Source organism: Dendrobates tinctorius, unplaced genomic scaffold (assembly GCF_039654945.1).
Source record: "Dendrobates tinctorius isolate UK_male_01 unplaced genomic scaffold, ASM3965494v1 ptg000370l, whole genome shotgun sequence".
NCBI lineage: Eukaryota > Metazoa > Chordata > Amphibia > Anura > Dendrobatidae > Dendrobates > Dendrobates tinctorius.
The window spans coordinates 5756715-5784667 of record NW_027362036.1 but is presented as its reverse complement, the minus strand read 5'-3'; the positions used below and the strand labels follow the sequence as shown (position 1 = coordinate 5784667).

General features: G+C 39.7%; 1 protein-coding gene across 2 annotated transcripts; it reads right to left on the bottom strand.

Annotated features, from left to right (window-relative positions):
- SLA2 (Src like adaptor 2) lies at positions 1-27863 on the bottom strand. 2 transcript variants are annotated; one of them, XM_073562912.1, is made up of 8 exons: positions 27707-27863; positions 10880-11000; positions 9174-9273; positions 6099-6185; positions 5797-5900; positions 4067-4216; positions 3459-3588; positions 1-1687 (listed from the first exon to the last, which is right to left on the bottom strand). In XM_073562912.1, the coding sequence occupies exons 2-8, from the start codon at positions 10953-10955 to the stop codon at positions 1537-1539; spliced, it is 798 nt and encodes a 265-aa protein (XP_073419013.1). In that variant the 5' UTR covers positions 10956-11000; positions 27707-27863; the 3' UTR covers positions 1-1536. The 2 variants fall into 2 exon arrangements, with proteins under 2 accessions (XP_073419013.1, XP_073419012.1); XM_073562911.1 differs by lacking the exon at positions 27707-27863 and adding an exon at positions 25080-25209.
- Positions 27864-27953: the final 90 nt, after the last annotated feature.

Here is a 27953-nt window from a genome sequence, read left to right as displayed (position 1 = left end):
TGTTTTTTAAAAATCGATTTATTCAGTATCGAGTATAAGCTTCACCACAGAAATAGACGCTCTTGCACGCTTTGGTATGTTATCAATGAGGTTATAAATGGTTGCATGCAAATCATCAAGATCCACTGTGGCAGCTTCTTTTGTCATTTTCAACTAGTGATGCCCCATGTGCTCGATGAGAGACAAGTTCACAGACCCTACAGGCCATGATAGCACACTTAGACTACTCAGGAAGCTCACAGAAGCACAAGCATCTTGCAACCTGGTGTGTTGAAAAACGGCTCTTGGAACTCTTTGGAGAAATGGTTGTACCAGTGATTCCACTATTGATCCACTCCATACTTCAAATGAAATTGGACATCACAGACCCAATATAAGGTATCAATCATTGTCTACACAAACGATCAGAAGGTTTTTGCACAATATTGGGCATATACTATTGAATCTGTAGCCTATGATTTCTATTGAATCCGTACCCTGCTTTGCGTGCACATACAGCTCAGTAATCCTGCCTTATGAGCTGCATGCCTCAGGATTCAGGCTCCCATTGATCTACTTGTAATTTTAAGGGCACGCAAATATGAAAATATCTTACAAGGGTCTAGTTATGCTTTATGGGAGGAACATGTATAAACTACTTATACTCATATGTCTGCATCTGTCTTTTAAGGCTGATTTCAAGCAACCTCATTGTATGGGAAAAGTTTAAAGTAGTTCACCTTTTCAAACTTTTGCCACATATTCAAAAGACCTTGACTAGCCAAAAATTTGTGCACTACGGGCGGACCATCCATATCCTGTCTGCTGATAGTATGCCCACTGATCACTGATCAGGCCTCACTCTCTTGCTAAACCTCACCTTTTCAAACTTCTTTATTTTTCGTTTCATTTCTCGGTTCCTTGTGAACGCCGTTGCAAAGAAGAAGAAAGAAATTTGAAATAGTGAGAATCTATACTGCATATTCTGTAAACTTTCCCCACTCAATGAGGTTGCCAGGAATTTGCCATAAAAGACTGATGCAGCCATATAATTAGCTTATAAATATTCACCCAGCTGTCAATTTCCCTTTAATGGCTTCTCAATTAGAAATTTTGATGCATTTCTACTAATGATCAGTAAGATTTTCTCTAGATTTCAGTGACTACTACACATTAGTGTTAATTGGTCATTGAATTGACTATCATGCTAGTATATAGAACAAGCTCACACATTCACAAATTGTCTCCATATTAGAGTGGTTCAAGTTTTGAATTCACCAAAGGTTTGCCTGCTTCTGTACCTATTCATTTCGATGTTTGTCATGTATTGGTCAGTCCATAGCCGCAGAGGACATTTCTTTATGATTGACAAATAAGCTGATAATAGAAAACGCAAACACACAGTAACAACAAAGCAGCTCAGCTGCAATAAATATAGTACTGTCCTCCCCAGAACCAGTCAGCAAACATTGGCCTGCAACGTCTCGCTGAACAGGTACCGATTCACTGATGAAAATTGTCCCTCTCCCAAACAATGAAATGAGCTTGCAGGTCACTTTATACATTCCACCGATGATCTCTCTCCAGATCTGTCATCGAGTCCATCTCTTCTGTCATATACATGTAAGAACTGACCGCCTCCCTGAGACCCAAGCTCACCGGGCAGTCTTCTTCATTTAAGTTCGTATTGTCACTAAATAGGGCAGAGCTGTGGAATAAAAGAAAAATGCATGAGAGATCAAACACAGATTGGCAGGTTACTGCAACTCCATGCTTCATACACTTCATAAAAAATCTCCAATAAGCTTATAACCCACCTCCCCACAATTTCTCTACCTATAATGTCACCACCTGGCAGACAGCCAACTATTTACTTACTCACCCACTGCCTGTATTTGTCTCAGGATCTTTAGATTTTGAGCTCCTAAATCTAAGGTTATCTTTCCTGAATTTAAAGGGACTCTGTTAGCACAGAATGACTGTTGGAACCAAGTCCAGCCGTTCAGTGCTTCACAGCGGGGCCAATCAATTAAAACACCTTACCACATGCTTGGTTTCCATCTATCTCCTCCTTTCTCTGGCCATTTGAAGCCAGAGATGTCAATCAAAGACAAAGGAGGGAAGAGCTAGAGGAGAAACAAGCAGGTGGAAAGGTGTATATAAATGACTGGCCCGCCGTGAAGCACTGTGCTGCGGGACTTAGTTTGAACAGTCCTTCCTTGCTCACAGAGTCCCGTTAAAGGGTGTCTGTCAGCACAAAGTGACTGTTCACATTAATCACAATGCTTGGTGCTCACATGGTGTGGCTACACACTTTAGTACACCTTCCCACCTCTTTGTTTTTCATATATCCATTCCCTCTTTGGCTACTGTAAAGCCAGAGCTGTCAATCAAGGAGGAGAAGGGTAAAGATAGATACAGAACAAGCTGGTGAAAAGGTGTACTTAATTTCTTTGCCATGCCAAGGGTACACTGAGAGACTGTGCTTGGTTTGAGCAGTCATTTTGTGCTGTCAGACTTCCTTTAAATATCGCAGTGGTTGAATTAATTGTTTAGCACCTATCTCCTCCATCAAATTTTATATGAGGTTTGGAGAGATGCTCCTACACAGCAGGTGTGATGGTTGTAGAGGTATCCTTCTGATGCTAGCAAGCTTCTATGACTGCCTCCACCATCTGAATGCAGCAAAAAATACAAAAAAAGCTGGGGAGAAAAAAGAAAGAGATCGTATTGATATATGCTGACCTGATCTAGGATTGGATAGCTACTGCAGATCCATGGGTGATTTCACTAAAAAAATAAATAAAACATGGAAAGTTTATGGTCAATATCCATGCTGTCAGCTTGTGAAGAAACCTCAAATGCCAGAGGTATTATTAATTTAAAAGAAACCATAATTTTTATAATACATCCGGGGTTTGATATTTCTTCACAAGCCAGCACCGCGGATATGGATCACAAACTTTCCATGTTTTATTTATATGCAGAAGAATCCTTAGGACAGGTTATCAATATCAAATTGGTACAGCACTGATTAGCTGCTAGAATGTCCCACGGCAGAGGCAGGTACACAGTGTATGGAGCTGGAACAGCATAGCTCCATACACCTCATAGTGGCTGCTCTCAGTTACTGCAGCTCAGTTCCCATTATGCTAAATAAATACGTGTGGATTGCAAGTCACAGTGCCCCCTTCTGACAAATGATGGCAAGTATAAATGTCTTCTTCTACAGTGCATGCAGCAGGCAAAGTCAGACAAATCTCGTCAGATCTTTTTGAATTATTGGTGTGCATCATTTTACGGAAAAGAATAGTTTTTCATCTTGCGCAATTCTCTTTGTGAAATATGCCGTAATCTGTAAATCGAGCCTTTTATGCTGGAGTGAACATAACCTGGCTCAGACATTTTTGACACTTTCATAAAAGCAGAAAATGCTGGAGAGGAGGATGTGGTTATTTGGGATCTTATCTGTATTTTACCTATCTAGATCTCGCCAGTTCAGCGTTGGTTTCCTGACCATGGTGGGTTCTGTTGTCAGAGCAGCAGGAGGGACAAAACGTTGTGCTACACATGGCTCCTTTAAGATGCAGCAAATTCCATCTGCCAATTCTTAAAGAGAAAGACAAAAATCAAACTAAGTTTATAGATAAATAAGAAAGTGTGAAACAGTTGAAGATGTCGTTATCCGGCATACCTAGTTACAGAAAAGACTCTTAAAAAGTAATTGGTCTAAAGATTTAATATATATTTATATAAACATTGCAGAATTAATGCACAATTTGTATTATACAATCAGTTATTGCTATAATTAGTAATTAGTTGTTAGTTACAGATTCAGGATAAGAAAACAATACTGTATATACACTAAATATAAACTTTTTTTTTTAAACAGAATTAGTTCCATTTCTTATCTTATTAGACTGCAAATCAGCTCTATTTAGATGACCAGTCTGAATAAGTCAGTTGCACTACCAGGCACAGCCTGTAGATAATAGTGGCACTGTTCATAGAAGAAAGAAGCTATGCTTTTCTAACATCAGACATACATGGTTATATACCGTATTTACTTTATAAAACTTGGCCTTACCGGAGTAATACTCCACCATTTCCTGAAGTGTGGAAAAGGTCAGACGGGGTGAAATATAATACCAGCCATTTTCTAGCTGGTTAATACGATAATGCTTGATAGAATCCAGTGAAGCTTGATTTGATTTCCGTACCGATAAACTATAACACCCTGTAATGAAGAAACATAATTTTTTGTAAATAGGTGTCCTATAATCAGCGCATTGCTGTAATGCTGATCTGAGGTGCTGGGGTTATATTAGTTGTAAGAATGAAAAATTAGTATATTTATTTTTAGCTTTTAGTGTAATTATTAAAAAAATCTTATATCCAATTTTAGAATTCTTGCTCTATATTCCAAAACATGCCCCACACAAGACTCTCAAACCAACACCATACAACCATATCACTGTTCTGTACCTTATATTACCTCATTATACTGCTCTATCAGTATATCCCATTGTACCACTCATATATAGCCACAGGAGTTAGAGTTATGTTTGCTGCTCTTTAATGATATCCAGTAAATTACACTTTGAGGACCCAGACACATATATGACATTGGCTGCATTGCACCTGGGTATGAGCACCAGGCTAGATGGTTTCCTGTTACTAATGTCTTCAGAGCATCATTTCCACAGCTCACACCACATATTGTATGACAGGTGTGAGGACTTCCTGATGGCTGACAAGAGCGCTCTTTGAAAAGTACGGCCCTTTAAACAGACGTACATCTGATATCTAGCCTATATGCAATTTATGCCTTCACTCAACGCTATCTGCAATTCTCTCCAATATCCTATTTCTCATAAGTCACACTAACAGGGGTGCAATAAACTGCGATATCGGTAGTGGTTTGGCTTTGCTTTCATGCTGGTCTGTGATTGATTCCAGCTCTGTTATCCCTATTGAGTGGTTCCCTTCTTTGGCCCCTGTAAGAGTAATGTGGTGGAAAGGTTGGAGTATAGGTGTTATCTGCAGGTACATCTGTTTTTCCAGGTTAAGGGTGGAGTTAGTCTTCCTCATTGTACAATTAGATCTTTGGGATGGAAAATATTTCAAAATATGCCCAGCCACAGTGAGTATCGTGCCGTACTCCCATTGATTAGAATAGGACCTGGACAGAATGCTCACTGCGTGTCGGACTTTGCATCGCTCTACGTTTGATGTTAGATTGGGTCGGAGAGTAATTATGGACAAGCCTTCGATCTTAGAGGCTGGTTCAAACCAAACTCAACCCACCTTAACCTTTACTAAGAGAATAGATTAAAAATATCCTGTGTACCGCTGATATGTATATGCATATATATATCTCCATAGTTACAGACTACAAACAAATCCTGAGCAGTCTGATCCTGCAGTTAATATTACTACATATTATCTTGCCCCCTGCTTCTTTATAGTCAACTGAACAATTAGTGAATAGTGATGAGCAAACATGATTAGATAAGGTGCTATCTGAGCAATCTCGGGTACTAGCCAAGTGTCTTCGGCGTACTTAGAAAATATGTTCAAGTCCCTACTCCTGCACGTCTCGTGGCTGTTCGACAGCAGCAACACAAGCAGGGATTGTCTAACAAACAGGCAAGCCCTCATATAATGCAACTGTCTAACAGCCACGAGACATGCAGCCTATAGCCAGAGATGAGTTTTTACCACTAAACATTTTCTTTACTTCTATTGTTAAAGTAATCTTAATGTAATGGATGAATTGTGTTTTATTATAGAGGAAGGCTATCATCCAGATCATACCTCTTCTGGTTTCACTTTCTCGAATCAAGAAGGAACCACTTTGGTTACAGCTCACCAGAAGCAACTCTTCTGCTTTCTCCCGGTTTATTCCTTTATATAACCACCTGTAATAATAATCAGGAACTTGAGGTTAGGAACTACCTGGTTCCTTACGTGTTATGTTGCAATTTTGTCATATATTTGTACAGAAGACCCTTTATGAGATAATTTAATGTTGTAGATTTAGACAGCACAAAAATAGACAAGATTGAAAGATATCGGTGCATTGTGCTAATGTTACTACGATTATGATTTTGGTTTACCTGTTGTACACTTTTGCAACATATTTTCTAGGCATGTAGCACTCTTTTCCAGTTGAAATTGACTTTACCTTCCACCATTCACCATCTCTGTAAGATAATAATAATAAGCATTGGTTACGAATAACTATTAGTTTACACTTATCACATGATCATAGCCATCATCTACAGAGAACTGACAAATATCCAAGGCAATGCCTAATGTAACAGTGAAGTAATGCCCAATGTTCAAAAAATTCATTGTATTGATGTAAAAAAATGTATAAACCCAGATTAGGGACAGAGATGGAATCACTGCAATATGCAAAACTTTAGAACAAGCCAATTAGGAGAAGAGCAGCAAATAACTTGTCTGTAATGCCCTGGTTGCAGTGGGGATCCACACCTTTTCCTCTTTGAAGAGGGTATTTGTATATTAACATTCCCAGAGATGCATGGCATTGCCTATAAGTCTCCTTATACTGGCTTGACACTCTCTACAAGGTGAAACGTTCCCCCTTAGACCCATCCAGAGGCCTCTCACCCAGCCAAATCAGAACTCCTGCTTTGCACTTATGAGGAGCAAACTTCCCAAAACATGTGTCTGCAAATTGAGTGTCTGGGTTGGATTCTTATCTTTTTTTTTAGCAGGGTATGTGTGGCGCCCCTGAGGCTTAGTCGCCACAGAGGTACTGCACCTCCTCCTGAGGTGTGGTGCCCCACCATCCAGGTAAGTTGGAGGCTCCTGACCACGCTCCAACATCCGCACCCCACACAACACAGTAGTTCAGCAAAGCCACATTGCGGCTCTTTGCTTGGAGTGTAGCAGAGCACCTTTGGTGGCTCCCTGCTTGGAACACGAAACGTGCTGGGAGGCGGGTGGAGTTGAGAATACATAAAAGAGCGGGGAGGTTTAGGATTACAAGTCAGTCAGACAGGGAGTCTGAGGAAGGAAGCCACTCGGAGAGGAGTGGGGATCCCTGGAAGAGGGATGGAGGAAGGAGTGCTGCAGCTGCCTCAGTGATCTGAGCCAGCTGGCACGGGAAAGGAAAGAAGGAGAAAGACATTGAACTGAGACCCTATCTTCCATAAAGGTACTGTCACACGTAGCGATGTACCAGCGATCCCGTCCAGCGATATGACGCGGACAGGATCACTGGTACATCGCTAAATGGTCGCTAGTGAGCTGCCACACAGGCAGATCTCACCAGCGACATCGCTGGGGACGGGGGTCGCTACTTACCTGTCACACTAGGCGATCCTGCATCCTCCCGCCCGGCTCCATGCTCGTCGCTCGTCTCTCCACAGGAAGCGCCGCAGGAAGCTGCCGACGAGAAACAGTCCTGGACGTTCTCGCCCGATCAGCGATAACCAGCGGGGGAGCGGGTCGTAGGTAAGTATCAGACACAGAGATGTCGCTAGCAATATCGCTATAAACGTCACAAGTTATAGCGATATTGCTAGCGATATCGCTTAGTGTGACAGTACCTTAAGAGAGAGAGAGATTAGTACGGAACGAAGGAGTAAAAGGGAATAGAGAGGACGTGGGTTAGGAGAGAACCCTCCCTAGAAGTTCTAAGCGCAAGGCCGGGGTCCGGTCCCCGAGGTTGTATGGACACTAATGGTTCTGCAGCAGACACCGGTGGAGTAGTGGGCTGTAAATGCACTACTCCCATCTAAGACTTGGGGGCACAACAGCAACTTGGATAGAGAGCCAGGACTCAGGAGTAAGGAGTCCCCGAAGCAGGCTACAGCTGTCTGCCGTACAAGTAGAGTTCTTGGGAACATCTGTCAGGAGGCACTCCAGTGTAACTCAGTACTAGGAGTACTTCACACTTAAAGGTGCTATAGAGGAGACGTTCAGAAGGGTACATGTTGGCAGAGCGTTGGAAGGGAGCATTCCATCTTGTCTGGAGGTTGACCGAGTCCCTGACCAGGAGGACACGGCACGGAGGCAGGCACCTGTGTATACTATAGACTGTGAGTAAAGCTGTGGAACTACAAGCCCTGGTGTCCTCCATTCATTCTCGCGCCAACGCACCCAGCACCGCTACATCTGGGTACCAGCTTCTACACCGCTTGTGCCTCTCCTCTAATTCCACATCTACAATGCCCTGAGACTACAGCTCCACCTGTTGGGAGCTTCACCATCTTGGCTGCAACACACCACTAGTCCCAGAAGATCTGCAGGCAGCGTCGGCCTAACACCTCATTTGCGGAGCACCACAGGTGGCGTCACAAACTATTCATCTAACTACATTCCACCACCATTTCAATTCCCCCCCATTAATTGGGCACCCAGGGCCACGGTCCGGGTCACCGCTGCTGTGACACATCCCGCCGACACCGGCCTGGTACCGAGTGCCCCACGGCCCTGGGAGGGTGTCCCATATGTTAAAATCATGAGGGCATCACAAGCCCACTAACTCATTATTGCAATTCAAGTGTTATCACCCTAGACATGTAGAAAGAGCTGTCCCATATGGTCAGTTTCTGAGGCCCTGTCATATTCATGCCACATATTCATGCCACTGGCAGTGATTTTAGCCAACAAGCAAAGGCCGTTTTAATTTAAAAATTAATCTGAAGCTATTATTGAGAAAGCATTTAATAAAGCCAAACATAAAAAAAGAAAATACCTCATTCAGGGGTCCAAAGAATAGAACGCAATAAGGAATTTATTCTATTATTCAGTTTAATCATATGTCTAACTTATTGAAAAAGTGATCTCAAAGTGATCTGGACATTGTGATATATCAATTGGTCTATGTCTAAGGCAAGTGATGAGGTGTGTCGTAGGAGTATTGTAACAAATCGCACAACTTCATTCACTTTTATTCATTCATTAGATCTTTGAATGAATAAATGAAAGAATTAATGAATGGCCCATGTATTGTCCACAATTCTGTAGGGCAGGGCCACAGGGACTTCATCTTCAACCTCTGTGTACAAGGATCTCTGTGTGTGTATGAGGCTGTGCATGAATTAAGGATGATGCCAGGTTAGGTGAGTATCTCAGACAATGCCAACCTGAAAACATATTTATCTGCATCATAGTCAACTTGCAGGATAAAAACAAGACAGTTTGAGGTCACTTACTCAGAAAGAACGTTGAGCTGCTCCCCAAGGCGAATGCTTAAATCACCTTGACCACCAGATGGGAAATTGAACAAAGCCACAAACACGCACTTGTCCACTGCTGAAAAACAAAAAGCCATGTTTGTGCAACGCTATAGAGAATGTGACACGTTGTGACTGAGCAGGTGGCTTAGTAATGATGAGAGAGAAGGAAAATACCATTACAGTTCCCAACATACTTATGCTTCAGTTCTCTAAATGTAGAGCTTTCGCTGATATGCAGAACCAACTATTAATAGGTTTTCTAAAGGGCTGGACTTACTGGAGACATACTTGGGACATAACATATAATTCATGGATTTGCAATTCTATAATATATATAGTTTGTCTCCATGTGGTAGTCTATTAAAGATGACAGAAGCAGGTGCGTAAAGTAAAATTTACATGCTCCATAATTGTACTTAATTTTTATTTGCATTGTATGGATGTTAAAAGCATGTATGGAGGCTAATAGCATTACAATACTGTCCAGCCACCTTACTGAAAGCCAGGCGAATGAGAGAAAATGATTATTCTTCTTCAGGGAGCCGCTGGCTTTCAGTCATGGAGGCATGCCCGTAGCGCTTACAATCACTGCTCAGTACACAGTGAACGGTGGCATAAGCACATGCCAGCATTTTGATTGACAGCTCGTTCTACATAGATGCACATCTGAGAGCTGTCAAAGTGCTGGGGCTTACTACAGCAGCCACTCACAATGCTGTGAGCAGTGACTGAAGCCACTCCGGGCACGCCTCTTTGACTGAAATCTGGAAGGAATGAAAGCTGGGAGGAATAAAGTTAATTTCCTCCCAGTAGCTGCGCTTTCAGTAAAGCAGCAAGACAGCATTTGCACGCTATTAACCTGCAGATTAACCCTATATTTGTGTGTTAATAGCATTTGGGGACATAGCAGGTTCCCTTTAAGAAATGCAGCTTTGTACTTGGTCTATATGGTCATATAACTGCCCTATACATAAAGTGTACATTTAGAGATCTAATCCTATGTTATGAGTTCTACCATCAAATACATGCTACAATACAGTCATGTGAATGAACTCTTACCAACCAGAAATGGGTAGTGCTTGGGAATCCCACCTATATTAACTTATGTTGTCTAATGTAGGTCACCCCATTACAGACGTTGTTTACATTCATAACCATTTAACTATTAACTATTGTTTCAATGCATCCAAAATGGAAAAAGAAGTAACTTGGCAGAGTGCTGAATTTCCTTTACCATTTTGTTTTTACAGCTCTTGTGCAAATCTATGCAACACCATGGCAACAGACTACAAACAATCCTTTGCAGATCTATGTGTTTCCATGGTAACAGACTACAAACAAACTCTTTTGCAACACTGTATACTACGAATGGCAATTATTGAAAACTTTTATGTGGACGTGTGCAGCTCAATGCTAATATAATGGGTTAAAATTAGGAAGTTTGATATTGAAAGCTTCTATGTGTTCAGATAAGAAACAGCAGATAAGAAATGGTTCCCTGTTCTTCACTATTTGCATATCATTGTGTTGTCTTTCACTATGAGTGATGGAAAAAGTGAATACCGCCGCCGAGCACAGTGGAGCCAGGCTCCTGGCACAGCACCCAGAAGGAGGGCATCGACATGCTTTGCTGGAGAGCTGGAGAACTACAAATGCAATGGAAGTAAAGTAAAAGTTCTTACCAATAGGGCTTCTCTGAGTGACTGACATGGTGGACTGTATAGCTGAATATCCCCTTTTGCTGGGCAAGCTCCCCATTCCTTAATTTGCTTTCAGTAGTGAAATTCCTTCAGTAGTAAGGATCTGCCAGAAATAAGAGCCAAGTAATTATACCATTATTTGCTAATTCTTCTTATAAGCTTATGTGTCATGCACCATGGTAACCAGACGCATTGTTACTAGACGATCAGATGTAGCAGGGCTGAATTGGTTATTAAACCTTTCCTGCCTTATGTGAATAATAATCATGCAATAGGTTTCCATTTCCCTCTAGTTCGGACACTAAGGACCTGTATACAAAGCCAAGCACATATAGAAGGACTTGTTGACAAAGTGTAAAGTTAAGCTGGCCATACACATTAGAAGGCTACCAGAGAACAAATCATCGGCTGATGGTTTGACTGACAGCCATCTCAGCCGACATTCCTATACACAGGAGCTCTCGCCCGACCAAGCGCTTCTGTGATCTCTATGAGAAAGCCACCGACTGAGACATTGAATTGTTCTTCTGGAGATGAACGTTAGACAATCAGCGGACATGCACGATCAACATCTCTCCTGACCATCAGTCAGCCTGTGCCCACGTACACATTAGACCGTTGGCGGAGTCCATCAACATCGGCGTGTTCAGCTATTAGTCTAATGAGTGTGGTGACCTTTAACGTCTGCCATTAAGACCATGGATCACAAATCAACGTATTTAATTATTTATTTTTTTACAAAATTCCAAATTTCTTTCACCACTTAAATAAAAAATAACTATACAAGTTTGTATCAGTGTAGTTGTACATCTTTACAGAAAATCATATTGCTAGGTCATTTTTACCACTCAATGATCTCTGTAAAAACAAAACCCCAAAAATCAGTGGCAAAACCGTATTTTTTTCCGCCATTTCGCTGCACTTCAATTTGTTGTTTTTTTTTTCCGTGTTCCAGTATATCGTATGGTAAAATGAATAGTGTCATTCAAAACTACAACTCGCCTTGGAAAAACACTCGTCTCATATCGCTATGTTGGCAGAAAAATAAAAAAAAAAACCTGTTGCTCTTGGAATAAGGGGAGGAAAAAACAAAAGTGTAAAAACGAAAACTGTCCATGTCCTTAAGAGGTTAATTTGTAATGTACAGTGGGGAAAAAAAGTATTTAGTCAGTCAGCAATAGTGCAAGTTCCACCACTTAAAAAGATGAGAGGCGTCTGTAATTTACATCATAGGTAGACCTCAACTATGGGAGACAAACTGAGAAAAAAAAATCCAGAAAATCACATTGTCTGTTTTTTTTTCATTTTATTTGCATATTATGGTGGAAAATAAGTATTTGGTCAGAAACAAAATTTCATCTCAATACTTTGTGATATATCCTTTGTTGGCAATGACAGAGGTCAAACGTTTTCTGTAAGTCTTCACAAGATTGCCACACACTGTTGTTGGTATGTTGGCCCATTCCTCCATGCAGATCTCCTCTAGAGCAGTGATGTTTTTGGCTTTTCGCTTGGCAACACGGACTTTCAACTCCCTCCAAAGGTTTTCTATAGGGTTGAGATCTGGAGACTGGCTAGGCCACTCCAGGACCTTGAAATGCTTCTTACGAAGCCACTCCTTCGTTGCCCTGGCAGTGTGCTTTGGATCATTGTCATGTTGAAAGACCCAGCCACGTTTCATCTTCAATGCCCTTGCTGATGGAGGAGGTTTGCACTCAAAATCTCACGATACATGGCCCCATTCATTCTTTCATGTACCCGGATCAGTCGTCCTGGCCCCTTTGCAGAGAAACAGCCCCAAAGCATGATGTTTCCACCACCATGCTTTACAGTAGGTATGGTGTTTGATGGATGCAACTCAGTATTCTTTTTCCTCCAAACACGACAAGTTGTGTTTCTACCAAACAGTTCCAGTTTGGTTTCATCAGACCATAGGACATTCTCCCAAAACTCCTCTGGATCATCCAAATGCTCTCTAGCAAACTTCAGACGGGCCCGGACATGTACAGGCTTAAGCAGTGGGACATGTCTGGCACTGCAGGATCTGAGTCCATGGTGGCGTAGTGTGTTACTTATGGTAGGCCTTGTTACATTGGTCCCAGCTCTCTGCAGTTCATTCACTAGGTCCCCCCGCGTGGTTCTGGGATTTTTGCTCACCGTTCTTGTGATTATTCTGACCCCACGGGGTGGGATTTTGCGTGGAGCACCAGATCGAGGGAGATTATCAGTGGTCTTGTATGTCTTCCATTTTCTAATTATTGATCCCACAGTTGATTTCTTCACTTCAAGCTGGTTGGCTATTGCAGATTCAGTCTTCCCAGCCTGGTGCAGGGCTACAATTTTGTTTCTGGTGTCCTTTGACAGCTCTTTGGTCTTCACCATAGTGGAGTTTGGAGTCAGACTGTTTGAGGGTGTGCACAGGTGTCTTTTTATACTGATAACAAGTTTAAACAGGTGCCATTACTACAGGTAATGAGTGGAGGAAAGAGGAGACTCTTAAAGAAGAAGTTACAGGTCTGTGAGAGCCAGAAATCTTGATTGCTTGTTTCTGACCAAATACTTATTTTCCACCATAATATGCAAATAAAATGAAAAAAAAACAGACAATGTGATTTTCTGGATTTTTTTTTCTCAGTTTATCTCCCATAGTTGAGGTCTACCTATGATGTAAATTACAGACGCCTCTCATCTTTTTAAGTGGTGGAACTTGCACTATTGCTGACTGACTAAATACTTTTTTTCCCCACTGTACTTCTGACAGAGAACAAGCTCATATGCAGAAGATTTGATCATATCTCTTATAGATGGTGTTTTGGCATATACTGATATAGGAAAGTTAAATTATTGCTTCTTTTGATAACAGGTTAACCTGCAGTCCTATGCAAAACTACTAACGACACATTTTAGTTTTAACATATTATTGCGGTTTTTCATAATATTTCCGATATTATTACATACATACACCTGACTCCCATGTAGGCTGGTCACACAAATTCTGATACCAATCAAGACAATGAATGCTTTGGAAACCGCTGTAAGATTTCCAGCCCGATAAGATTTGTATAAACAGAAGTGAAAGAACGCGATCATCATATATATATTGAATTTCTGCCTCCTGTACAGCGGAAAATTATTCATGTAGTGTTCCAGGTGTGTGATGTGTGTATTACACATTGCGCTTTATTTCATGTGGGTGACGGGAGAGCCAACCTTTTATAATAAAGATGCCTTGTGGCAAGTAGAAAAGTTTGTACATGGAAAAGCTACAGCTGTCACCGGGTCATAGAAATGGCTGACAAACTGGAAAAATGTAGATAATATCTAACACAAGGAGAGAAAAAGTGATTGTGCTAGAGCATCCAGGGCAGCTCTAACTACATACATTTATATCTAGCAGGTGTAAATTTGTGCAATAATTTGCACCAATATCTGTCACACTTAAATCAATTTATTCCTGATGATGGCACCAACACTTCAGTTAATTCCCCCTGCTTTTTTGCTACTTTTTAAAAGTGAAGACAAGAGAAATTAAAAGAAAGTTGCACAAATGTATATGTGCCCAAATTTGCAACTTTCTTACCAAAATTGTTAATAACTCCCCCCCAAAAAAACAATTTTGAGTAAGTTTTTGAGCCAAAGTTAGAAATGGATTCAGCAAGAATGTGAAGCATTAGTTGTTTCTTCGGCTATTCCATTTATTTTTAACCTACTCTTGAATTTTTCTCAAGTAGGCTAGGGTCACACAACATATAAAATCGGTCCAATTTTTATCCAGAAAAGTGGGTCGATTTTTTTTCCTTGTCATTCATGTCCAGTCTGTTTTTTTAGTTAACAGGTACTAATCATTTCCTAGACCATAATGAACATTGATCTAATAGTCATTTTCACTACCTTCAAAACTATCAATGGTCACCTCATCAATAAATATTGTCCATGTGGCGTTCTATCTATCCCATATCTATCTATCTATTCTATCCATCCCATATCTATCTATCTATCTATCCCATATCTATCTATCCCATATCTATCTATCCCATATCTATCTATCCCATGTCTATCTATCCCATATCTATCTATCCCATATCTATCTATCCCATGTCTATCTAACTATCTATCTATCTCTACCAGGAAGCACACAGAAGAACAGGGAGAGGAGCCTGCAGTATTGAGAAGAAGCAGTGTGCTGCTAAATGTAGATTTATCAGATAAGAATTGGATCATCCATTCAGCTCTGTAAAGCTGGGTCCAGGGAGAAGCAGAAGGAAATTTGAAAAGAAAGAAAGGTATTGGAAAAAAAACCCACTATATGTTGGTCTTGTACTGTATATTAACAATAGCCTTGCAGATAAACACTTAAGATTGGCCAGACATATTCAATTACATCAGGAAAAGTATGTGTCACCTTTATGGGTACATTACTTCAAACTATTATATTTCATATATTGTATAAAGATCTAGCATAAGACAACTGAAGGATAATGTTACACTCAGCCAACCATATTTCACAATGTGCCCAACGTCAACTAAAACGATCGCTCACTGTTAAATTTCACTTCATAAAGGAATGTTATGGTTGAAATTGTCCATTTTCATATACTTTGCACATTAAGTCTAGTATCTTTATTCCTCTTAAAGTTGCTCACCAGATCAAAGATCAAGAGGAAAGTCTTCCTAAAGAGGTGGCCTTTTGGATAGGTTTCCTTAAAAAAAAATATGTGAATGAAAATAAATGAAAAAATGACCTTACAGTAATCCCCAAATTATAATATGTGGCTACTGCAGGCAGCAAATACGCAAATCTACCCTGTTCTAAGTTGATTATGTGGTATATACATTAGAGTTTATGGATGATTATTGTTCACTTTTACATCAAGAGAATATATATTACCTTCAAAAGTTATTGTTGATTGATAAGTTCAGTTCTGCTACATCTGAATATAGCAGGATTATACATGACATATACGTTAGAAGAGTAGTAGCATGAATTGTCGTTACCCAGAGTTTTCTTAGAACCTAGTTATATATAGACATTGCCTCCCACCAGTGGTTGAGGTTAAAAGCCAAAGGAAAAATAACTTAGTGGCTGTATTGTGCGGACAAGTTGTTATATTTTGTTGCCAGCAAAACTGACATATGCAAGGGTACTTAAACTGGATGTGAGGGAGCTTAGGACAGAACTGTAAGAAAATATATTTGAGATGCGGGGCGCCACTGCCAGCATTTTTTCATCCTGTGTCATTAGACCACAGTCATGTTATATCCATAGTGAAGTGTCAATCAAGTTAGCTTTGTTATCTTGGTTGTTGGCTACATAGAGAGCGGTAGCTGACTGCAAACTCATCTTGACTGTTGCAATCTGTAAAGGCAGCGACCGAGATGACAGCGGCTGACCAGCTAATGACTTAAGACTGTGTTGAATCATGCACTCTTCCTTAGCTCTCTACCTCTTCTCTTGAAAAAATTTTTGAGAAGAGAGACAGAGACCTCCTGGGAGGCTTCCTTTAAAAAAACGATTGAAAAAAATATGTATGCATGTATAATGTTTCATTTTTACACACTTTTGTAATGCTACCTATTGAGATTGCTAGGGTTAGGGTTAGGACTAGCATTAGCTTTAGAGTAATTACTGAATAAAAAATGTAATAAAGCAAAAAATAAAATAAAAAAAAATATATTATGAAAATGCATAACTGTTTATTTGCTACTTTTTATGTCGGATTTTAGCAAAATTCTGAAAAAAAATAGAGAGTCAAGGACAAACTCAAAGTACAGTTTCTTAAAAGATAGTACATGTGCTTTGGGGATAAAGGGTTAGCTACTGGACTTAGAAAAGGGACTTAGGAAGGGCTGGTGGTCCCCATGTAAGGGAGCGTTAAATACGTGTCTTGTCCTGAGCTCTGGCTACCCACGCTACACCACTGTTTGGACAATTGTGACATTAGGCTACTATACACCACATGCAAATGGGATTTTGCTGTCTTAGAGAGCAATCAGACGGCTATTTTACTCGCGCAAGGATCGCATCACAATACATGGACTGGCCACCAACTCTCCTGACCTGAGCGTGACAGCTGCATAGAAATATATGCTGTCGCTCTCAGGTCAGGAGACCAACGGCCAGTCCAAGGATTGCGATGCGATCCTTGTGCGAGTAATACGGCTGTCTGACTGCACCCTCAGACAGGTTGACACAATTAGCTGCAATTAATTTACCGACAAAATGTGCTATGATTATTACTATTATTACAAGCCTAGAAAACCAATGGGGATGTCCTAGTAGACAATTGCAGTAGACATATACAGATTGATGCTGACTAAAATGGGTTTCACAATGAAGTCTCTAAGGGAAGATGCGCTGCAAGGAGAAGGAATATTCATACTGAAATCCCTCAGCGCACTCTAATTGTCTCTGCATGACTAAGGCTGGTTTCACACTAGCTTTTTTTGCTCTGCGTTTTTGCGCATACATGTGCTTGCGTCCTTTTCCCTTTCTTTAACATGGGTGCGCATGGTGTAGCATTTGCACGCGTTCGTACGCGTTTTACGTGCGCATGCGTTTTTTTGCAGTGTTCGCCCAAGCGCGCCGGACGCAACCTGTTGCATTTTTGGTCCGTCCGACCTGTCTCAAAAAAACGCATGCGCACGGAATGCGCAAAAAAACACATTACAGTCTATGGGAACGCAGATGTGCGCATGGATATGCGCACGTCTGCATTTAAAAACGCATGCGTTTTAAGAGTAAAAATGGCTAAAAAATGGTTAAAACACATGCGCAAAAAAGCAGCAAACACATACAAAATGCATGATGTTTTTTGTATGCGTTTGCACTGCGCAAAAACACAGCGCCAAAAAACGCTAGTGTGAAACTAGCCTAACCGATATGTCAACATGTCATATATAGTAGGTACCTCACATTTACTAATACTGTACATAGACCATAAAGCTCCAGTTACTTTCTTTGTCTTAAAGGAAATAATATGTTTTCCTCTTTGATCAATGCAAATTGCCTCTTCAGAGGAAGAGGACTAGAATTCTAGTGCCACCTATTGGAAGTAGCAATCCTAGAAGTCAATGTCGACCCTTTAACAAGACCGGTCACATGAGTTAGGATAAAAGCCAAAACCAGAATCTCAATTTGCAGACACTGTGTTTCGGAGTAATGCCCCTCATCAGTGCAAAGTGTGAGATCTGGTTTGGCTGTGTGAGAGTCTCATTGATCAAGAGTTACATTGGCCATATGAAGTCTGAGCTTTACTAGCATTGGCAGCATTAAATAGACACTAATGGTTTAGGGGACTGACTATCCAGTCATTTATGGGTTGGGTACATCCAGTGCTGTTTCATCCGTACCTGTACAGGGAACACAGCATATACTTATTCACTAGTGAAGATAGATGTAAGCATAGGAAAATTTCATGAATATCCAGTAGATATCTTTGGTCACAGCATGGGGCGCTTAGGTAGAAACTGTCCTCTCAAAAGGTATTCTGATTTAGCACCCATTAATGTTTATGTCATTAGTATTACGTAAGGAGAAGTGGACCCAAATGTTTTTGGCAACTGGCTCTTGTTGGACTGGGTGAAAACTAATATGATCTAGATAGAATAAGTGAGCACCAACAGCAACAAAACAGCCATACATTGTTCGCTCGCTCCAAATTCTAGTTGGTGGAGAACTGCAGTTCCAAATCTGGATGGAAGAGGGTGAAGAAAACATTAGCTCAAGAGTCCATTTTTAACATTACACAAATAATTGTTCACGGGAGAGGTTTACAGAATGATTATCAACATCCACAAAAGTGAAATTTTATTCTACAAAGTGTAAAAGCTAGGCCTTATTCGCACATCAGGTTTAAACACATAGAAGAAAAAATGGTCCCTGTGTCATGAATGTTTTGGATCAGTGTGTCCCTGTTATCCATCTGCGTCATCAGTGTTTTTTATGGATGGATGAAGAAATAAATAGCTTACAAAACTTCTCCTATGCTTTGCGGTGTTAAATACGGACAACACACAACCTGTACACAGAAGCCATGTGCTGTACATGTTTTTCATGGACCCATAGACTTGCATTGGCACTATTCATTCATGACACAGGAAAAAAAATGAACAAGTATCTTTGAGTTTTGCATGGACCCACGTCCTCAGAAAATATATGGACAAGTGAATAGCACCTAAGGTTATAATGGGTACGTGTGCTATACTTGAAATAGAACACGTACGTGCAACATGGACGTGTGAATGAGGCCTTAGAGAAAAAGAATGTGCTCAAGGATCTGTTGCTTTCCCTTGTAGATACAGGTGCTTCTCACAAAATTAGAATATCATCAAAAAGTTAATTTATTTCAGTTCTTCAATACAAAAAGTGAAACTCATATTATATAGAGTCATTACAGAGTGATCTATTTCAAGTGTTTATTTCTGTTAGTGTTGATGATTATGGCTTACAGCCAATGAAAACCCAAAAGTCATTATCTCAGTAAATTAGGATTATGAACAAAAAACACCTGCAAAGGCTTCCTAAGCGTTTATAAAAGGTCCCTTAGTCCGTTTCCGTAAGCTCCACAATCATGGGGAAGACTGCTGACTTGACAGATGTCCAGAAGGCAGTCACTGACATACTCCAAAAGGAGGGTATATTTTGTATTTCATTTGGAAATCAAGGTCCCAGTGTCTGGAGGAAGAATGGAGAAGCACATAATCCAAGCTGCTTGAGGTATAGTGTGAAGATTCCACAATCAGTGATTGGGAGCCATGCCATCTGCTGGTGTAGGTCCACTGTGTTTTTTATCAAGACTAAAGTCAGTGCAACCGTCTACCAGGAAATTTTAGAGCACTTCATGCTTTTTCCTCTGTCGACAAGGTTTTTGGAGATGGAAATTTCATTCTCCAGCAGGACTTGGCACCTGTCCACACTGCCAAAAGTACCAATACTTGGTTTAAAAACAACAGTATCACTGTGCTTGATTGGCCAGCAAACTCGCCTGACCTTAACCCCATAGAGAATCTATGGGGTATTGTCAAGAGGAAGATAAGAGACACCAGACCCAACAATGCAGACGAGCTGAAAGCTGCTATCAAAGCAACCTGGGCTTCTATAACACCTCAGTAGTGTCACAGGCTGATCGCCTCCATGCCATGCTGCATTGATGCAGTAATTGTTGCAAAAGGAGCCCTGACCAAGTATTAAGTGAATTTACTCAACATACATTTCAGTAGGCCAACATTTCGAATTTTAAAATCAATTTTAAAGCTGATGTTATAAAGTATTCTAATTTCCTGAGATAATGACTATTGGGTTTTCATTGGCTGTAAGCCAGAATCATCAACATTAACAGAAATAAACACGTGAAATAGATCCCTCTGTAATGACTCTAATATATGAGTTTCACTTTTTGTATTGAAGAACTGAAATAAATTAACTTTTTGATGATATTCTAATTTTGTGAGAAGCATCTATACATCTTTCAAGCTTACACGGCTTCCATTATCAGGAAAACCACAAACTATTAGGCCATGTGCAGTGTATCAGCCCTAGATCTAGATTTCACATCTGTGCTATTAGTTACATTGCAATATCATGATAATGATAATAGTTTTATCATTTTTAAATATGAGCAGAGAAATGATATTAGATAGACTGACATTAAATATTTTACATGGATCTCAGATACACATGACAGATATGTGAGATAGATAGATCTATAGATAGATAGATATGGGATAGATAGATAGATACAGTAGATATATAGATACGGGATAGATAGACAGATATAGAGATAGATATGGGATAGATAGATAGATACAGTAGATATATAAATATGGGATAGATAAATAGATAGATAAATAGATACGGTAGATAGATAGATAGATATAGAGATAGATATGGGATAGATAGATAGATACGGTAGATAGATAGATGTGGGATAGATAGATAGATACGGTAGATAGATAGATATGGGATAGATAAATAGATAGATATAGAGATAGATATGGGATAGATAGATAGATATAGAGATAGATATGGGATAGATAGATATAGAGATAGATATGGGATAGATAGATATAGAGATAGATATGGGATAGATAGATAGATAGATATGGGATAGATAGATAGATAGATATGGGATAGATAGATAGATATGGGATAGATAGATAGATAGATAGATATGGGATAGATAAATAGCTAGATAGACAGATAGATATAGAGATAGATATGGGATAGATAGATAGATATGGGATAGATAGATAGAGACAGATAGATATAGAGATAGATATGGGATAGATAGATAGATAGATAGATAGCTAGATAGATAGACAGATAGATATAGAGAGATAGATAGATAGGGGACAGATAGATAGATATGGGATAGATAGATAGCTGAGTTGAATATTCCATTGAACCTTCTAAGACTCAGTTGGGATAAATCTGTAGTTATCCGACAGAGAAGCACATTTATCGCCCTGTGAATTCACAATAAATTGTGGCAAATTCCAAACTTTCTATCCTCAATATCGCATCAGGAATAGTTTTGAAATATTTCGTAATTTTGAATGTAAAATGTCATCAGATCAGATTTGGAATTGCAAGTTGTAGTTACCACAATAAACGCTTCATGCTAGAAAAACGTTTCCAGCGTCCGCTATTCAAGGTTGAGATTATGGTGCGAGATCTTCATAAAAGTTTTCTAATGTCAAAAAAAAAAATCTACAAAGACTCCAGTGCTAGTTAAGTATTTAGGAACAAGCGCAATGATACCTCAAACACTACCCAAATGTCAGAAAACAAATATATTGGCCTGGTCTGACATGGTGAAGGATGTCCGCCAGTTTTTAGACGCAGAACATGTGATCAATGTCTAATAAATTTGGTGCATTCTTGTAAGAAATGACGCTACATCCCAGACTGAAAAACGTTCAGATCTTGAGAAAACATGAAAATGTCTGTTAGATGCATTGGAAATATTTGCTCCCTATAATTTCTTATAAATAAGCCTCAACTTCGGCAAAGTGACCGGAATGGAAAACAGCCATTTCTATATAAGACTTTCAATAACGACCATATGTAGCAAAACTGAATTCTTCACTTTGATTGTATTTGAATGAAGTTCTTTATACAAACCTGAATCATATATTGTGATAGTCAGTAAAAACCTCAACTCTGCTTTATTTCCATGTGTTTTATATAAACATTTTTCTTAGGTAATTATTGCCAAATATATGATGGTGCACAGGCAGTGCTAAACTTTAATCAGGACCTTACCATAAGTTTTTTTTTTTATAGATTCACAGTTAGGTGATATATGACTAGAGGCAATAAATGTGTCTAACATAGCAAACAACCCCCAAATAAAATATACTTTTCATTAATATTGATTAAGGTAACAAAAGAACATATCCCAAGAAAAGAAAAAGTAGTGGTAGGTGGCCCCGCTCTATGCTCGCCTCAGCTTCTTATGGAGAAGATATTTTGTCAGTTGCGAGTGACTGGTCTCATAGATTGTAAGTTTGCGAGCAGGGCACTCATTCCTCTTGGTATCTGTTATGATCTATGTGATTATTGTTATGCTGTAATGTCTATCGTCTGTACAAGTCCCCTCCGAAATGTAAAGTGCTGCGGAATATGTCGGCGCTATAGAAAGACAATTATTATTACTGGTTTTCATGTTGTAATTGATGGAAGCTCGTATATACATATAGATTGAATACATGAATTAATGTGATACTCCTAATTACTAAGGTTTGGAAAAGGACTTTGTATACGGTATGTCTTCTCCCACATGTAGGATTGCAACAGATTCCGTATTAAGAGGGAATACGTAGTAGCTCTAGGTTGTAGAATATGACTTTCCCTGGTTAATTTGCAAATGTTATTACTACATTATTTACTAACTGTCATTTATATAGCACCAACCTATCCATTTGAACTGGACAAAATGTATATACTCACATCTGAGCACAATTTCATTTTGCTTCTTTATCTCCAGTTTTGTAATTTTGGAGACCTTGTTATTTCTAGCAAAAAATTAAGACATTTGTTTTCTAGCAAAAACCATGAACCAATAGATACAATTTTGAAATCTAGTTTTGCTTCCAAATCCAAGTTTACCTGCAATTTTCTTCAAGAATACCATGGTAAAGACAGAGATAAATGGTTAACTATAAAAATTGTAGAATTGTCACTATGCCATAAACTGAACCAGTTCATTATTGGATTACGCACCTGAGAAAATAATACATCAGACCCTTGGGACTACCGATTACATACTGTTTCTTACTGATACACAAAATCAAACTTTGACAGCCACAGTTTGCTAGAAAGATACACTTTTTAGGCATTTATACATGTGCAGATATTGATGCATGAATGATCTGATACCACACAAATCTAAAAAAGCAGCATAAACAACAAACCTAAGTACAACCTATATTATTAAAGTACAGTAATGCTACGTACAGACCAGAAATGTGCAGACTTCAATACTAGGAACTTTCAGTAGATTACAGTAATTGTATGCACGCGGAAAAATAAAATAACACACATAAATGGGTAATATAGATAAGTAAAAAGTTACTACAGAAAGCATAGATTTTCCAAACCTATATATAACCCTATATAAATACTCTGCTTCATAGATTGTGACATCACTGTGTGTGATCATCCAGAAATCCTGGATTAAGGATGGTTGAAGAACCGTTGAATGAATGCATGTCTGGTGGACATTAAATTATCAAACAGAACCTTGTAACCCGCATTGGCACTTGCAGTTGTTCTAATTAGCCATACATATTCAATCACTCCAGGGGATGAGCAAACAATCTTTTTAGGAATGTTCTTTCATAGAAAGATCTTTTGTGAATTAGCAATTATGGGACAAAAATATAAACATGGCTGATTTCTTTTTAGTCAGTGACCGGCTGCCATAAAACTTTCTAAGACAATTGTCTTTTATGTTTCATTCAGTCAATGATTAGCTTGGTGGAAATCATCCGTGTGGCCACCATAGGTCACAGAGCAATATGGAACTATTTTGCCCCCATATCGTGTCTACAAACTCGAACCTGACCACAGGCCTAATAACCAGAACAAACATGATAGATCCCTATGTGTCCTTATATATAAACCTGATCATTCTAGATGGATTGTGAGAGTAGAATTCCTCACACCATTCTAAACATTCACTATATACATCGTACACCCTTATGGTGCTGTTTGCTGAGATCACGAGACCTGCAGTTGGGTCGGCATTAAGGGGTGCAGAAATGCACTTGTCCAAAATCTGACAATGTGCCTCTTGTTTCCTGCACACAATTGCAATACAATGTGGAGCTTCACAATCACAAGACAACAGAAGCAGAAGACTGATCAGAGATAACAAACTAGAAGCTTATCTTTATGGCCTTCCCGGTAGCAAATTTGGTGTTAACGTTTATTTCTAAATTTTTCCCCGCAGGTTCTCAACCTTTACAAATGAGGCTTAAATACTTTATTATGAAGACTAATAATCCCAAATATTTCATTGATAAATCCCTTTCCTTTTGGATTAAGACAGGAATCACGCAATGGCGCAGATTTTTAAGCCCTTTGTAGAAGTGGATCTAAAAAGAAGGAAAAGGAAAGACTTAAATTCTCTTATGGATTCACTCCTGTGTTTGGCTCAAAAGTTGCATCAAAGCATACAAGTGGGATTCTGACCCAAAGAAATTATATCATGTAATGTTACCGGAGTCAGTTGTTTTGGGTTGGAGCAGTGGACAGTGCTTATCAACAGTTGAATGAACATTAATACTAAAATATTTTCCCCACTGTGTTATTATCGACTTTATGGTTCTTTTATTCCTAGAAAAGCCCCTATATATTAGATTAAAGTAGGGCAAACCATCCAAAGTGCTCGATCCTCCTGTTTTCCCTCGAGATTAGCTGTTGCCATAAGTGTCTGGCAGCTATTTACTCTGCTCTCCCCGTTAAAAACATACGAACGCTCAGGCCAACCCATTTTTTAACCAGAACTTGCAAAAAAATAATATAATAAAACAACAGAAAACTATCCTAGATATAGCCAATTGGCATTAACATCTGTATTTTGTATACATCAGAATTACAGATTTGCCTCTTCTACTTTTGACATGCTCAGCTCTCCTAAATGACACAGTGTTCTTGACAGTACATCGTAAAACTTACTTTGCTAGCATGTTTTCCTCTGCTCAGAGCAAGGTCTGGGTTCACGACAGTGAGAGTTAATGAAGGAGGAAGTTTCCAGGTTGACAGCTTGGTTCTTTATGAGCAGCATATGGTCACACCAGCATCTAAGTGGGAAGTCTCTGCTGGTGACATTAGAAGTTATGTTCCCACAGGCGGCTTTCACTCCCAGATCTCTTAGGGGAGACCTGTATGCATCATTTGTAGGGGTGTCTGAAACTACGGTACTAGTCGCCTATGTGTGTCACGGACTGTATGCTGCAATATCACTAGACGCATAGGTCATGGAAAGTACAAATTGTTTTTATGGCTCTTTAAAGTATAGAACATTGAAAACACATTTCTTAATACATCACACCTCAGTCACCCCCAGACCACAAGTCTCTACATAGCCTGGGATTCTGACATCCCACTCTACAGCTATAAAGAAAAATTGTATATGTCCCTATTAATTGTAATTTATGCAAACTCTCAATATAGAAAAGCTCTATAAAAATCTCTATGAACTCCAAACATCCACTTTTTAATCCTAATGTGACTCCAATTTAAGGAATTGTACAAAATTAGAGAAAGATACTTTTAGCACCACATCTGTCTGCAGGTGGTGTGCGGTATTACAACTCAGTCACCCACGATTTCAGTGAAGCACAGCAGACATGCCAGAATAATCAAACGACAGGTGAAAGCCACCATGTGTTTATAATCCTGTACAAACCCTATGGGGGACCTTCAGATTATTTTTTTTCTTGCTCTGTTAATTATGTGACATTTTGAAAATGTATTTTCCCTGGTATAGTTGAAGCAGATGGATTTATAATTACTACAACCTGTGCAGCAGCACAGGGGTCCAAGATTTAAGGGGTCAAAGTGTCGCGATTCCTCTGCTGAGAGTGTCTAGGACAGCTCTGGCATCCTATCCTATGCTGGGGTGTGCTGTGCTGTCAGTGCTTTGATTGACAGCTCGATCGACCTATCTGACTGGAAGGTGCAGAGACTTCCACAGGTGCTCCATATTCTTGGTAATTGCCCTGTTATTTAGATGAGCTGTCTGGCCCAGATCATTGCCAGTCAAAAGCTTGTTCTAAGCTGGTGCTCTCTGGTGTGGTCGCCCGTACCCTGTGCTGTAAGTTCTGATCTTCTTCTGCTGTTGACCTTTGGACCGTGTTCAGACTACCTGTTTGTCATTGCCTCTTTGCATCTTATATCCTGTTGCTGACCTTTGGACCATGTTAAGACTACCTATTCGTTATTGCCCCTTTGCATCTGATATTCTGTTGCTGACCTTTGGACCGTGTTCAGACTACCTGTTTGTCATTGCCTCTTTGCATCTTATATCCTGTTGCTGACCTTTGGACCGTGTTAAGACTACCTATTCGTTATTGCCCCTTTGCATCTGATATTCTGTTGCTGACCTTTGGACCGTGTTCAGACTACCCGTTTGTTATTGCCCCTTTGCTTATCTGCTATTTCTCTGGCATTCTGACCCTGGCATGTGACCTGACTTGCGACTTCATATTTTCCCATGGTTTACTACGTGATCTTTTGGTATTGACCCAGGAACATCTGACTGCGCTTATTCACGGCCTAGCCGTGGGTTGTGACTAGCGTCACACAAAGTAGGTGGAATTGTGCATTGTGATGAACTTTTGGACTGCAAGGGGGCCACATTTTTTTCTTGCAAAAGGGCCATCTTTTGTTGGTTTATGCTCCTATTTCAGATTCTGATATAAAGATAGTAAATATTATATAGGAAGCCCAAAACCTGATGTCTGACTGCATCTGTTCCTGTAGTGTGCAGAATATTGTGTAATGCAGCTGAACCCTACTACTTCCCAGACACCTCTGATGAAAACTTGGATGAATGTGAAAATGCAACACACATACACATATACATACTCACATATTTATAGACAGAGAGAAAAAGGTAGATATATGTGAGATAATATCCAGTGTGATACCTGTACAAGTACAATACTTTAAACAGTCTTTACTTTTGTAAGGAGATGGACGTATTGTTCAGTGTGGTGTTTTGTGAAATGTGAATTGTGATATGCGTTAATGATGTTGGTAATGTGTGTTACTGGATGGTAGGGAGAGTTAGAATTAAGTTTGGGACTAGCCCAGAGTCAGAGGGGCTAAGCTGAGGGGACAGAGATAGTTTTCTTTCCGGACATCAGATAGGGGGCAGTGTGCTCAGAAAGCAGTCCTGAGGTCTGATCTGAGCAGTGCAGCATGACATGAGTGTTCCTAACATGAGAAAAGACCATGATGGAAGATAGCGAGATCCTGGTAGAAGGAAGGGTAAAAGTAACGGAAAGACAGTGATTGATCAAAGACAGGTCTCAGGAAAGGACAACTGGCAGTACAACCCAGAGTTTATAACTACAAGAAGTAATGGGCCAAGACAGGACACAGTACGTGAAGCATAGAGAGTGCCCAAGGTGGCTATTGTAGAGCGTTTGGGACAGAGAAAATACAGTTAGGTCCATATATATTTGGACAGAGACAACAAAACAATTCAGATGCAGTTGAAGTTCAGACTTTCAGCTTTCATTTGAGGGTATCTACATGTTCCTGTTTTTTTGCAGCTTAAGGATGGCTTGTTTCACCTGCATGGAGAGCTCCTTTGACCGATTGTTTCCTTCACAGCAAAACCTTCCAAATGCAAGCACCACACCTCAAATCAACTCCAGGCCTTTTATCTGCTTAATTGAGAATGACATAACGAAGGGATTGCCCACACCTGTCCATGAAATAGCCTTGGAGTCAATTGTCCAATTACTTTTGGTCCCTTTAAAAACAGGGTGGCACATGTTAAGGAGCTGAAACTCCTAAACCCTTCATCCAATTTTAATG

What these genes read in the sequence shown, in the direction of transcription:
- SLA2 (XM_073562912.1), bottom strand. Translation starts at nt 10,955, where the DNA reads ATGGGGAGCTTGCCCAGCAAAAGGGGATATTCAGCTATACAGTCCACC. An exon ending in GTTGCAAAAGTGTACAACAG is followed by an intron (nt 5,901 to 6,098) that starts GTAAACCAAAAT and finishes TTATTATTACAG; the next exon opens with GTGGTTATATAAAGGAATAA. An exon ending in AGAAAGTGAAACCAGAAGAG is followed by an intron (nt 4,217 to 5,796) that starts GTATGATCTGGA and finishes TCTTCATTACAG; the next exon opens with GGTGTTATAGTTTATCGGTA.